The sequence below is a fragment of the Leuciscus leuciscus genome (assembly GCF_965113295.1).
Source record: "Leuciscus leuciscus genome assembly, chromosome: 24".
Taxonomy (NCBI): domain Eukaryota; kingdom Metazoa; phylum Chordata; class Actinopteri; order Cypriniformes; family Leuciscidae; genus Leuciscus; species Leuciscus leuciscus.
This window is the reverse complement of record NC_138723.1, coordinates 31,562,752-31,578,828: the sequence shown is the minus strand read 5'-3', so window position 1 is coordinate 31,578,828 and position 16,077 is coordinate 31,562,752. Positions and strand designations below refer to the sequence as shown.

Below are 16,077 nucleotides of genomic sequence, written 5' to 3'. Positions count from 1 at the left end.
ATTTGTGTGTTATAAAGTCACATGTATTATAAAGTCACATTTGTGTGTTATAAAGTCACAATTGTGGGATATAAAGCCACAATTGTGAGATATAAAGCCACAATTGTGAGTTATAAAGTCACATTTGTGTGTTATAAAGTCACATTTGTGTGTTATAAAGTCACATTTGTGTGTTATAAAGCCACATTTGCGTGTTATAAAGCCACAATTGTGTGATATAAAGTGAGATTTGTGTGATATAAAGCCACAATTGCGAGATATAAAGTCACAATTGCGTGTTATAAAGCCACATTTGTGTGTTATAAAGTCACATTTATTATAAAGTCACATTTGTGTTATAAAGTCACAATTGTGGGATATAAAGTCACAATTGTGGGATATAAAGCCACAATTGTGAGATATAAAGCCACAATTGTGAGTTATAAAGTGACATTTGTTATAAAGTCACATTTGTGTGTTATAAAGTCACATTTGTTATAAAGTCACATTTGTGTGTTATAAAGTCGCAATTGTGAGATATAAAGTCACATTTGCGTGTTATAAAGTCACATTTGTGTGTTATAAAGTCACATTTGTTATAAAGTGACATTTGTGTGTTATAAAGTCACATTTGTTATAGTGACTTGTGTGTTATAAAGCCACATTTGTTATAAAGTGACATTTGTGTGTTATAAAGTCGCAATTGTGAGATATAAAGTCACATTTGTTATAAAGTGACATTTGTGTGTTATAAAGTCACATTTGTTATAAAGTGACATTTGTGTGTTATAAAGTCACATTTGTTATAAAGTGACATTTGTGTGTTATAAAGTGACATTTGTGTGTTATAAAGTCGCAATTGTGTGTTATAAAGTCACATTTGTTATAAAGTGACATTTGTCTGTTATAAAGTGACATTTGTTATAAAGTGACATTTGTGTGTTATAAAGTCACATTTGTTATAAAGTCACATTTGTGTTATAAAGTCGCAATTGTGTGATATAAAGTGAGATTTGTGTGATATAAAGCCACAATTGTGAGATATAAAGTGAGATTTGTGTGATATAAAGCCACAATTGTGAGATATAAAGTCACAATTGCGTGTTATAAAGCCACATTTGTGTGTTATAAAGTCACATTTGTTATAAAGTCACATTTGTGTGTTATAAAGTCACATTTGTGTGTTATAAAGTCACATTTGTTATAAAGTCACATTTGTGTTATAAAGTCGCAATTGTGTGATATAAAGTGAGATTTGTGTGATATAAAGCCACAATTGTGAGATATAAAGTGAGATTTGTGTGATATAAAGCCACAATTGTGAGATATAAAGTCACAATTGCGTGTTATAAAGCCACATTTGTGTGTTATAAAGTCACATTTGTTATAAAGTCACATTTGTGTGTTATAAAGTCGCAATTGTGAGATATAAAGTCACATTTGCGTGTTATAAAGTCACATTTGTGTGTTATAAAGTCACATTTGTTATAAAGTCACATTTGTGTGTTATAAAGTCACATTTGTTATAAAGTGACATTTGTGTGTTATAAAGTCACATTTGTTATAAAGTCACATTTGTGTGTTATAAAGTCACATTTGTTATAAAGTCACATTTGTGTGTTATAAAGTCACATTTGTGTGTTATAAAGTCACATTTGTGTGTTATAAAGTCGCAATTGTGAGATATAAAGTCACATTTGCATGTTATAAAGTCACATTTGTGTGTTATAAAGTCACATTTGTTATAAAGTGACATGTTATAAAGTCACATTTGTTATAAAGTCACATTTGTGTGTTATAAAGTCGCAATTGTGAGATATAAAGTCACATTTGCGTGTTATAAAGTCACATTTGTCAAGTCAAGTCAAGTTTATTTGTATAGCGCTTTTCACAATACAGATTGTATCAAAGCAGCTTCACAGTATTAAATTAAAATAATACAACAAAGTTTGTTTCAAGAGGAATTTATTGATTGATAAAATTAAATTAAATATCCCCAAAATATCCCCAACTGAGCAAGCCAAAGGCAACAGTGGCAAGGAACCGAAAAACTCCATCAAGTGACCTAATGGTGTCCTAAAACTCCATCAGGTGACCTAATGGTGTCCTAAAACTCCATCAGGTGACCTAATGGTGTCCTAAAACTCCATTTGTGTGTTATAAAGCCACATTTGCGTGTTATAAAGCCACAATTGTGTGATATAAAGTGAGATTTGTGTGATATAAAGCCACAATTGTGAGATATAAAGTCACAATTGCGTGTTATAAAGCCACATTTGTGTGTTATAAAGTCACATTTGTTATAAAGTCACATTTGTGTGTTATAAAGTCGCAATTGTGAGATATAAAGTCACATTTGCGTGTTATAAAGTCACATTTGTGTGTTATAAAGTCACATTTGTTATAAAGTCACATTTGTGTGTTATAAAGTCACATTTGTTATAAAGTGACATTTGTGTGTTATAAAGTCACATTTGTTATAAAGTCACATTTGTGTGTTATAAAGTCACATTTGTGTGTTATAAAGTCACATTTGTTATAAAGTCACATTTGTGTGTTATAAAGTCACATTTGTGTGTTATAAAGTCCCAATTGTGAGATATAAAGTCACATTTGCATGTTATAAAGTCACATTTGTGTGTTATAAAGTCACATTTGTTATAAAGTGACATTTGTGTGTTATAAAGTCACATTTGTTATAAAGTCACATTTGTGTGTTATAAAGTCGCAATTGTGAGATATAAAGTCACATTTGCGTGTTATAAAGTCACATTTGTCAAGTCAAGTCAAGTTTATTTGTATAGCGCTTTTCACAATACAGATTGTATCAAAGCAGCTTCACAGTATTAAATTAAAATAATACAACAAAGTTTGTTTCAAGAGGAATTTATTGATTGATAAAATTAAATTAAATATCCCCAACTGAGCAAGCCAAAGGCAACAGTGGCAAGGAACCGAAAAACTCCATCAAGTGACCTAATGGTGTCCTAAAACTCCATCAGGTGACCTAATGGTGTCCTAAAACTCCATTTGTGTGTTATAAAGCCACATTTGCGTGTTATAAAGCCACAATTGTGTGATATAAAGTGAGATTTGTGTGATATAAAGCCACAATTGTGAGATATAAAGTCACAATTGCGTGTTATAAAGCCACATTTGTGTGTTATAAAGTCACATTTGTTATAAAGTCACATTTGTGTGTTATAAAGTCGCAATTGTGAGATATAAAGTCACATTTGCGTGTTATAAAGTCACATTTGTGTGTTATAAAGTCACATTTGTTATAAAGTCACATTTGTGTGTTATAAAGTCACATTTGTTATAAAGTGACATTTGTGTGTTATAAAGTCACATTTGTTATAAAGTCACATTTGTGTGTTATAAAGTCACATTTGTTATAAAGTCACATTTGTGTGTTATAAAGTCACATTTGTGTGTTATAAAGTCACATTTGTGTGTTATAAAGTCGCAATTGTGAGATATAAAGTCACATTTGCATGTTATAAAGTCACATTTGTGTGTTATAAAGTCACATTTGTTATAAAGTGACATTTGTGTGTTATAAAGTCACATTTGTTATAAAGTCACATTTGCGTGTTATAAAGTCACATTTGTCAAGTCAAGTCAAGTTTATTTGTATAGCGCTTTTCACAATACAGATTGTATCAAAGCAGCTTCACAGTATTAAATTAAAAAATACAACAAAGTTTGTTTCAAGAGGAATTTATTGATTGATAAAATTAAATTAAATATCCCCAAAATATCCCCAACTGAGCAAGCCAAAGGCAACAGTGGCAAGGAACCGAAAAACTCCATCAAGTGACCTAATGGTGTCCTAAAACTCCATCAGGTGACCTAATGGTGTCCTAAAACTCCATTTGTGTGTTATAAAGTCACATTTGTGAGTTATAAAGTCACATTTGTTATAAAGTCACATTTGTGAGTTATAAAGTCACATTTGTTATAAAGTCACATTTGTGAGTTATAAAGTCACATTTGTTATAAAGTCACATTTGTGTGTTATAAAGCCACATTTGTTATAAAGTGACATTTGTGTGTTATAAAGTCACATTTGTTATAAAGTCACATTTGTGTGTTATAAAGCCACATTTGTTATAAAGTCACATTTGTGTGTTATAAAGCCACATTTGTTATAAAGTGACATTTGTGTGTTATAAAGTGACATTTGTGTGTTATAAAGCCACATTTGTTATAAAGTCACATTTGTGTGTTATAAAGCCACATTTGTTATAAAGTGACATTTGTGTGTTATAAAGCCACATTTGTTATAAAGTCACATTTGTGTGTTATAAAGCCACATTTGTTATAAAGTCACATTTGTGTGTTATAAAGCCACATTTGTTATAAAGTGACATTTGTGTGTTATAAAGTCACATTTGTGAGTTATAAAGTCACATTTGTGTGTTATAAAGCCACATTTGTTATAAAGTGACATTTGTGTGTTATAAAGTGACATTTGTGTGTTATAAAGTCACATTTGTTATAAAGTCACATTTGTGTGTTATAAAGTCGCAATTGTGTGTTATAAAGTGACATTTGTGTGTTATAAAGTCACATTTGTTATAAAGTCACATTTGTGTGTTATAAAGTCGCAATTGTGAGATATAAAGTCACATTTGTGTGTTATAAAGTCACATTTGTGTGTTATAAAGTCACATTTGTTATAAAGTGACATTTGTGTGTTATAAAGTCACATTTGTTATAAAGTCACATTTGTGTGTTATAAAGCCACATTTGTTATAAAGTCACATTTGTGTGTTATAAAGCCACATTTGTTATAAAGTGACATTTGTGTGTTATAAAGCCACATTTGTTATAAAGTCACATTTGTGTGTTATAAAGCCACATTTGTTATAAAGTCACATTTGTGTGTTATAAAGCCACATTTGTTATAAAGTGACATTTGTGTGTTATAAAGTCACATTTGTGAGTTATAAAGTCACATTTGTGTGTTATAAAGCCACATTTGTTATAAAGTGACATTTGTGTGTTATAAAGTGACATTTGTGTGTTATAAAGTCACATTTGTTATAAAGTCACATTTGTGTGTTATAAAGTCGCAATTGTGTGTTATAAAGTGACATTTGTGTGTTATAAAGTCACATTTGTTATAAAGTCACATTTGTGTGTTATAAAGTCGCAATTGTGAGATATAAAGTCACATTTGTGTGTTATAAAGTCACATTTGTGTGTTATAAAGTCACATTTGTTATAAAGTGACATTTGTGTGTTATAAAGTCACATTTGTGTGTTATAAAGTCACATTTGTTATAAAGTGACATTTGTGTGTTTTTGACAAGCTATTTTAAGGCATGAAGAAATTTTTTTCGAGGAAAAAACTTTTAAATATGTAATTTTGGTGATCAAAGATGTTTTAAGGGATAAAATGATCGACTACAGGGGGACTTAAAAGAACTGACCCGAATGGAATCGCTGTAAAAACCCTCTTTGTCAAACCTGTATTTTGAAGAGTGTGGATAAGACTCACTGTAAATATGAATGTACTTGTAGTCAGAGCGTATATATACGTTTGAGCTGGAGGTTTGAGAAAGGCATGCATGGAAAGAAGATACAGAAAGTGTGAGGAACCCAGTGGCCCTCAGGAAAGGCCCACAGACCAAGTGGCAACATCTCCAAACTTGTCAGCACAAGCGGGTCGACAGCGTAGTCCTGCCCTCTATCCCCCGATCACAAGATCCACAAGGACGAGGCTGTTTTTCTTCTCGCACCACATCAACCTGTCAGGGGCCGAGGGAGAAAACCGGACCGGCGCAGACATCAGGTGTCCGAAACCTCACATCATCCTAACAACTCACAATAGCTCTAATGGCTCTTTCTGTGTTTCCTCGAGTCCTGGGTCTCTGTGTTCTGCTGGTGTCGTGGGGTCACTGCGGTCCGATCCCTCGTCTGGGAGAGCGGGACGGTGTTGTGGATAGTGTGGACATGCAGGAGGTTCTGGGTCAGTTCCTCCACATGCTGAACTTGAGTGATCCGGGGCCCGGATTGAAGCCGCGCTCCAGCCGCACCAAACCTCCCGAGTACATGCTGGAACTTTACAACCGATTCGCCAACGACCGAAGCGCCACGCCGTCCGCTAACATCGTGAGGAGCTTCAGGAATGAAGGTAACGAGATGCACTTCATTCGTTCAGTTAATCCTGGTTTGGTTCATAATCAAACGTTAGTTACAAAAAACAAAGGAATCAACGTTTTTTGTTTGTTTTTAACAGTATTTATAGCTTGTCAAGTTTATTTATATAGTGCTTTATATAATACAGCTTCACATTAATAAGCAATTAAATAACAAAATTCATCAATAAATACAGAAGAAGCTTCACATTAATAAACAATAAAATAACAAAATTCATCAATAAATACAGAAGAAGCTTCACATTAATAAACAATAAAATAACAAAATTCATCAATAAATACAGAAGAAGCTTCACATTAATAAACAATAAAATAACTAAATTCATCAGTAAATACAGAAGCTTCACATTAATAAACAATAAATTCATCAGTAAATACAGAAGCTTCACATTAATAAACAATAAAATAACAAAATTCATCAAATACAGAAGCTTCACATTAATAAACAATAAAATAACAATATTCATCAATAAATACAGAAGCTTCACATTAATAAACAATAAAATAACAAAATTCATCAGTAAATGCAGAAGCTTCACATTAATAAACAATAAAATAACAAAATTCATCAGTAAATACAGAAGCTTCACATTAATAAACAATAAAATAACAAAATTCATCAAATACAGAAGCTTCACATTAATAAACAATAAAATAACAATATTCATCAATAAATACAGAAGAAGCTTCACATTAATAAACAATAAAATAACAAAATTCATCAATAAATACAGAAGCTTCACAATAATAAACAATAAAATAACAAAATTCATCAGTAAATACAGAATGCTTCACATTAATAAACAATAATATAACGAAATTGATCAATTATGAAACGAAATGAGCAGCTGTTCATAAGACAATAGTGCCATTAATCAGATCAGTTCAGTTTAATAACTGTCAATCTTACTAAGTTCATTAATTGTGATTTATAAATTGAGTATTTCTGTGTATTGTGCATTTTTCCCCATCCTGTTTCCATGCTTTTGTACTTGTTTCAGAAATAATTATAAGATTTTTCTTTAAAAACTTGAATGAAATTAATTTTGCAATTTATAATTTGAAATGATAATTATCATTTACAATTATTATTAGTATTATAATTATTTAACCATTCTTTAATAATAAAAAAATTATGTGATCATTATTTTAATATTTTTTAATATTATTAGTCTTATATTGTTTAATAAATATGATTATTAATATTTGTAAATATTTTTTTTATAAAATGATGATTATTGTAATCATTTATATTATTAGTATTATAATAATAAATATATGAATTAATATTATTATTTTAAGTCTTAATTATTTATTAATTTATATATAATATTACTATTGTCATTATTTATTTTTTTACAGTTAAAACCAATGATTATTTTAATAATACTTATTATTATTATTAATAATATTATTTAACCATTCTTGTTTTTCTCCTGGTGTTTGTATTATAATAATAATTGATATTGTTAGTATTATAATATTTTAATAATGTATACTATTTATATATATAATATTATTGTCATTATATATATTCTTTTTACAATTATAACCAATGATTATTTTAATAATACTATTATTATTTAACCATTCTTTAAATAATTTTTTTTAATGTTTCTTGTTTTTCTCCTGGTGTTTGTATTATTATAATAATTTATATTATTAGTATCATAATATTTTAACAATGATATGAATTATTTTATATGTAACATTATTATTGTCATTATTATTATTATTCTTTTTACAATTAAAACCAATGATTATTTTAATAATACTTATTATTATTATTATTATTTAACCATTCGTTGCATTAAAAATCTAAATGTTTCTTGTTTTATCTCCTGCTGTCTGTTTGTTCCTCATCCAGACTGACATCAGACAAATGGTGTCGGGTTTTTTTAAAAGTTTAATTTCTCAATGAAACGTGTCTTTTCCACAGACCACACCTCGAGCAAGAACCTGCGTACCCACCGTCTCCTGTTCAACCTCTCAGTGCCGCAGCACGAGCGCGTGGTCAGCGCCGAGCTGCGTCTTCACACACTCCTCGAGAGAGACTCCATCCAGCGCATCGGATCCGGGTGGAAGGTGAGCGTATTCGACACGCATTGGGGCGGACGCTACGGCCCAGGTGAGAGAGATCCGCTGGCGTCGAAGCACGTGCACCGTAAGGAGAGCGGATGGGAAGTCTTTGATATGACGATCGCTGTTCAACATTGGCGAAAGCTCAATATCGTGACCCCTAGGCTGGAGGTTCACATTGAAAATCTCAACGCGTTTAGAAATACGAAGGTAGAACTTGACATTGACAAGAATCCCGATGGACAACACGAGCCGGTGCTAATCGTCTTCTCGGATGACGAAAACGAAAACTATCGTATGATGGAAGAGGACAACGAACTGAGGACAGATGAAGAGCAGGTGCGCTCAATCAACGACGTCTCGAGAGTTCGGCGCAGCGCTGAGACTAAACACTGCAAAATAGCCGAGATGCGAGTGAATTTTAAGGATATCGGCTGGGATAAGTTCATCTTAGCGCCGTCTGAATATCAGGCGTACACTTGTCGTGGTGTGTGCAAATATCCTCTCGCTCGCGAATTGACGCCCACCAAACACGCCATCATCCGAGCGCTGCTCGATGCGAAGAGTTCTGGCAGCGCCTCGGAAGTTTGCTGTGTGCCGACCGAGTTAAAGCCCATTTCCCTCCTGTATGAGAACGAAAACGGCGTTGTGGTTTTAAATAATAAATACGAAGGAATGGTGGTCAAGGAATGCGGATGCAGATAGTCCGAAAAACTGTTTAGTGTATAAACCGTCCGTGAACTGAACGTCCAGAATCTAACTGCATTTAATTTAGGTCTCATGTATATTTACTTGTTGTAAATTACTCTGTTTTCTATTGCACATCCTACTTGTAATATACAACACACTGCTAATCATTTGTCACTTATAATGAGAGAAGTTCAAACTAAGTGGTAACACTTTACAATAAGGTTCATTAGTTAACATTGGTTAGTGTATTAACTAACATGAACTAACCATGAGCGAGACATTTGTTACAGTATTTATTAATCTTTGTTAAATGTTAGTTAATAAAAATACAGCTGTTCATTGTTTGTTCATGTTTTTCATGCACTGGTCAGTTTTTGGACTGTTTAGCTTTTCATAACGTGTTGTTTCAAACTAGTTGAAGAAAGCATCCAAAATACACTGTGTTTATTTCATTGCACTTAATCTATTTGCGTCTGTAGGTTTCAATTCCAATGCAAACTCTAATATGTCAAAACTAAATAATTTTGACCAAATTGAACTTAATTTGTTCAACGTTCTGGAAATGTATGCAAATGAAAGCATATTTAATAACTAATAATAACTTTAACAAAACTAAACAATTTTGACAAAATTTTACAAAATTTTGAATATGGCTTTATCCAATGTTCTAGAATAATATGCAAATGAAAGCATATTTAATTAGATAATGCATAATTTGCATATTCAAACATAACATTTCAGAAAACTTAAAAAAATAAAGGTTCCAAAAATGTTTTTTCTTTCACACTTTCACAGTGATGCCATTGGGGAACAAAAATGGTCCTTCAAAGCACCTTCCAGTGATCAGTTCTTTAAAACAACCATTTTTTTCTAAGTTCAAAGAACCTTTTTCCCAAAGAAAAGGTTCCATGGATGTTAAAGGAACCATCGATGCGGAGAAAGAAACTTTATTTTTAAGAGTGAGCATCTATTTATATCTGTGTAACTTCCACTGCACACAGTCAAATAACATTGATTGTAACCCAAACGTTCCTCCTCTGAGCGCTAATGTTCTCTCGCCCCTGACGGCCGCATGCCATGCGAGCCACAAACACGTTCTCTTCCACAGCTGAGATAAGGAGGTGTCAAAAACCGAGAAGTGTGCGACCCCTCACTCAGGATGAGACCTCATCCCAAGTGGTGTGTCGCTGGAGGCGAGAGCCGTCAGATTCCTGAGCGCCAACAGCAACCGTTTCCAACGATGCCTTCGCTTCCGCTGGCCATCTAATGCGGTGATGAGCTACAGTAATCCAGGGTCCAGTGACCCTCTTAGAGGAAACGGTTCCAGATGGAACCTTTAAAGGAGTAGTTCACCCAAAAATTAAAATTAGCCCATGATTTACTCACCCTCAGACGAACACAATCGGAGTTATATTAAAAAATATCCTGGCTCTTCCAAGCTTTATAATGGCAGTGAATGGCCGTTTCTGTTTTGAAGTCAATAAAAGTGCATCTATCCATCATAAAAGTGCATTTATCCATCATAAAAGTGCATCTATTCATCATAAAAGTGCATCTATCCATCATAAAAGTGCATTTATCCATCATAAAAGTGCATCTATTCATCATAAAAGTGCATCTATCCATCATAAAAGTGCATCTATCCATCATAAAAGTGCATCTATTCATCATAAAAGTGCATCTATCCATCATAAAAGTGCATTTATCCATCATCATCATAAAAGTGCATCTATCCATCATAAAAGTGCATCTATTCATCATAAAAGTGCATTTATCCATCATCATCATAAAAGTGCATCTATCCATCATAAAAGTGCATCTATTCATCATAAAAGTGCATTTATCCATCATCATCATAAAAGTGCATCTATCCATCATAAAAGTGCATCTATTCATCATAAAAGTGCATTTATCCATCATCATCATAAAAGTGCATCTATCCATCATAAAAGTGCATCTATTCATCATAAAAGTGCATCTATTCATCATAAAAGTGCATTTATCCATCATCATCATAAAAGTGCATCTATCCATCATAAAAGTGCATCTATTCATCATAAAAGTGCATCTATCCATCATAAAAGTGCATCTATTCATCATAAAAGTGCATCTATCCATCATAAAAGTGCATCTATTCATCATAAAAGTGCATTTATCCATCATTATCCATCATAAAAATGCACTTTTATGATGGATAGATGCACTTTTATGATGATAATGATGGATAAATGCACTTTTATGATGAATAGATGCACTTTTATGATGGACAGATGCACTTTTATGATGGATAATGATGGATAAATGCACTTTTATGATGATAATGATGGATAAATGCACTTTTATGATGGATAGATGCACTTTTATGATGATAATGATGGATAAATGCACTTTTATGATGGATAGATGCACTTTTATGATGATAATGATGGATAAATGCACTTTTATGATGAATAGATGCACTTTTATGATGGACAGATGCACTTTTATGATGGATAATGATGGATAAATGCACTTTTATGATGAATAGATGCACTTTTATGATGGATAGATGCACTTTTATGATGATAATGATGGATAAATGCACTTTTATGATGAATAGATGCACTTTTATGATGGACAGATGCACTTTTATGATGGATAATGATGGATAAATGCACTTTTATGATGATAATGATGGATAAATGCACTTTTATGATGGATAGATGCACTTTTATGACGATAATGATGGATAAATGCACTTTTATGATGGATAGATGCACTTTTATGATGATAATGATGGATAAATGCACTTTTATGATGAATAGATGCACTTTTATGATGGACAGATGCACTTTTATGATGGACAGATGCACTTTTATGATGGATAATGATGGATAAATGCACTTTTATGATGGATAAATATGATGGATAGATGCACTTTTATGATGATAATGATGGATAAATGCACTTTTATGATGGATAGATGCACTTTTATGATGATAATGATGGATAAATGCACTTTTATGATGGATAAATATGATGGATAGATGCACTTTTATGATGATAATGATGGATAAATGCACTTTTATGATGGATAGATGCACTTTTATGATGATAATGATGGATAAATGCACTTTTATGATGGATAGATGCACTTTTATGATGATAATGATGGATAAATGCACTTTTATGATGAATAGATGCACTTTTATGATGGACAGATGCACTTTTATGATGGATAATGATGGATAAATGCACTTTTATGATGGATAGATGCACTTTTATGATGATAATGATGGATAAATGCACTTTTATGATGGATAGATGCACTTTTATGATGATAATGATGGATACATGCACTTTTATGATGGATAGATGCACTTTTATGATGATAATGATGGATAAATGCACTTTTATGATGGATAAATGCACTTTTATGATGATAATGATGGATAAATGCACTTTTATGATGGATAGATGCACTTTTATGATGGATAAATGCACTTTTATAATGGATAATGATGGATAAATGCACTTTTATGATGGATAGATGCACTTTTATGATGGATAGATGCACTTTTATGATGATGATGATGGATAAATGCACTTTTCGGATGGATAGATGCACTTTTATGATGATAATGATGGATAAATGCAGTTTTATGATGGACAGATGCACTTTTATGATGATAATGATGGATAAATGCACTTTTATGATGGACAGATGCACTTTTATGATGATAATGATGGATAAATGCAGTTTTATGATGGACAGATGCACTTTTATGATGATAATGATGGATAAATGCAGTTTTATGATGGATAGATGCACTTTTATGATGATGATGGATAAATGCAGTTTTATGATGGATAGATGCACTTTTATGATGGATAGATGCACTTTTATGATGATGATGATGGATAAATGCACTTTTCGGATGGATAGATGCACTTTTATGATGATAATGATGGATAAATGCACTTTTCGGATGGATAGATGCACTTTTATGATGATAATGATGGATAAATGCAGTTTTATGATGGACAGATGCACTTTTATGATGATAATGATGGATAAATGCAGTTTTATGATGGACAGATGCACTTTTATGATGATAATGATGGATAAATGCAGTTTTATGATGGATAGATGCACTTTTATGATGGATAAATGCACTTTTATGATGGATAATGATGGATAAATGCACTTTTATGATGGATAGATGCACTTTTATGATGGATAGATGCACTTTTATGATGATAATGATGGATAAATGCACTTTTATGATGGATAAATGCACTTTTAATAATAAATAATAATAATACATCACATTTGTATAGCGCTTTTTTGGACACTCATAGACGCTTTACATGGGGAATAAAACAAAACAAAACAAAAGGGGTTTTAAGGAAAAGTTTAAACAGGTGGGTTTTGAGTACTGATTTGAAGTTTGGTAGTGAGCCGGAGTTTCTAATGGTTTAGAAAAATGGCTTTTGTGGACTTCAAAACAGAAATGGCCATTCGCTGTCATTATAAAGCTTGGAAGAGCCAGTAAGAGCTAGGATGGCTTCAGGGTGAGTAAATCATGGGGTAATTTTCAATTTTGGGTGAACTATCCCTTTTATTTTTAAGAGTGATGGGGTTAAAGCAAATGTCAGTGAACTTAACGAATAATGCACAAAATTACAGTTAATTTCTATGGATTGTGTTTCTTACAGTGCGGTGTTATGATGATCTGACATGAAACGTATTTATTCTTGACTGACGAGCCTCTCTGTGTGTGTGATGTGAATAACCCTGCAGATACTCGCTCCAGCAAACCCTCTGGTGTGTCCATGAACTCACACTGGCCTCTAGACTGGATGTTGTATCTGAAGCACTAAGTGTTTCAATGTAAAGACCTTTATGAGTGGAGATAAGAGGCATATCCAGAACACACACCACTGCGGGAAATCATTCCTCAGCACTGCTCGGAAAACACACACACACACACACACACACACACACACACACACACACACACACACACACACACACGGTATGGATATCATCATCATCAAGACTTATTTTGGGCCTCATTTGATTATAATAACTGATAAAGGTGTAGGCTGATACCATAGCTTATTATTCCTACATTTTTGTCATTATAATTCTAAAAAGTGTCTCTTTCACTACTAGTTTTAATCGATCTAATCTATTGCTGTCTGTATCATATATCCATCAGTTTATCATCACTCCATCCATCCATCCGTTTATCCATCTCTCATCCATCCATCTCTCTATCCATCCATCTCTCTATCCATCCATCCATACATCTCTCCATCCATCCGTTTATCCATCTCTCCATCCATCCATCCATCCATACATACATCTCTCCATCCATCCATCTCTCCATCCATCTCTCTATCCATCCATCCATCTCTCCATTCATCCATCCATCCAACCATTCATCCATCTCTCCATCCATCCATCCATCTCTCCATCCATCCATCCACCCATCCATCTCTCCATCCATCCATCCATCTCTTCATCCATCCATCTCTTCATCATCCATCTCTCCATCCATCTCTCCATCCATCCATCCATCCATCCATCCATCCATCCATCCATCTCTTCATCCATCATCCATCCATCTCTCTACCCATCCATCCATCTCTCCATCCCTCCATCCATCCATCCATCTCTCCATCCATCCATCCATCCATCTCTCCATCCATCCATCCATCCATCCATCCATCCATCTCTCTATCCATCATCCATCTCTCCATCCATCCCTCCAACCATCCATCCATCCATCCATCCATCCATCCATCCATCCATCCATCCATCCATCTCTCCATCCACCCATCCATCTCTCCATCCATCCATCCATCTCTCCATCCATCCAACATCCATCCATCCATCCATCTCTCCATCCATCTCTCCATCCATCCATCCACCCATCCATCCATCCATCCATCTCTCCATCCATCTCTCCATCCACCCATCCATCCATCCATCTCTCCATCCATCTCTCCATCCATCCATCCATCCATCCATCCATCTCTCCATCCATCCATCCACCCATCCATCCATCCATCCATCTCTCCATCCATCTCTCCATCCATCCATCCATCCATCCATCCACCCATCCATCCATCCATCCATCCATCCATCTCTCCATCCACCTCTCCATCCACCCATCCATCTCTCCATCCACCCATCCATCCATCCATCCATCCATCCATCCACCCATCCATCCATCCATCCATCCATCCATCCACCCATCCATCCATCCATCCATCCATCTCTCCATCCACCTCTCCATCCACCCATCCATCTCTCCATCCACCCATCCATCCATCCATCTCTCCATCCATCTCTCCATCCACCCATCCATCCATCCATCCATCCATCCACCCATCCATCTCTCCATCCATCTCTCCATCCACCCATCCATCCATCCATCCATCCATCCATCCATCCATCCATCCACCCATCCACCCATCCACCCATCCATCCATCCACCCATCCATCCATCCATCTCTCCATCCATCTCTCCATCCACCCATCCATCCATCCATCCATCCATCCATCCACCCATCCATCTCTCCATCCATCTCTCCATCCACCCATCCATCCATCCACCCATCCATCCATCCATCCATCCATCCACCCATCCACCCATCCATCCATCCATCCATCCATCCACCCATCCACCCATCCATCCATCCATCCACCCATCCACCCATCCATCCACCCATCCATCCAAACAGTTACATAAGACAAGATTTCCTAAAACTTTCATACATTCGTAAATAAAAACAACATCAATGCAATTGTTTCATGTATTACATATATAATTTTTCATTTCTGAGTTATGTTTATTTATTTATTTTGCAAAGTGAACTACACATTCTTTATTTCTTGCCACAGTTATTCCACAAGGAATGAAGAATGCAGAATGAGAAGCTGGACATTTGATCTTGGGAGAATTTGATTAAAAATGTTCAATTGAACTTTTGATTTCTCCAGAAGAGACACATGTGGCATTATTACTGTTCATCTTTTCTCAGGAGAAGCATTTGAGAAGAAGAACATCAGGCAAAAGACTTCACTTTCTCTATTATCCTTTTGCTGTCTAGGAGAAACAAATGGGATTTTAAAGAGTTCTTGTTAATGTTTTCCACTCTTCCTCTC

General features: G+C 34.0%; 1 protein-coding gene across 1 annotated transcript; it reads left to right on the top strand.

Annotated features, from left to right (window-relative positions):
* Positions 1-5,614: 5,614 nt before the first annotated feature.
* On the top strand, positions 5,615-9,262 carry bmp10l (bone morphogenetic protein 10, like). The gene is made up of 2 exons (XM_082158387.1): positions 5,615-6,124; positions 8,089-9,262. Exons 1-2 carry the CDS (start codon positions 5,827-5,829, stop codon positions 8,931-8,933), a joined length of 1,143 nt encoding a protein of 380 aa, XP_082014513.1. The 5' UTR covers positions 5,615-5,826; the 3' UTR covers positions 8,934-9,262.
* The last annotated feature ends 6,815 nt before the right edge of the window (positions 9,263-16,077 follow it).

What these genes read in the sequence shown, in the direction of transcription:
- bmp10l (XM_082158387.1), top strand. Translation starts at nt 5,827, where the DNA reads ATGGCTCTTTCTGTGTTTCCTCGAGTCCTGGGTCTCTGTGTTCTGCTG. An exon ending in GAGGAGCTTCAGGAATGAAG is followed by an intron (nt 6,125 to 8,088) that starts GTAACGAGATGC and finishes TCTTTTCCACAG; the next exon opens with ACCACACCTCGAGCAAGAAC.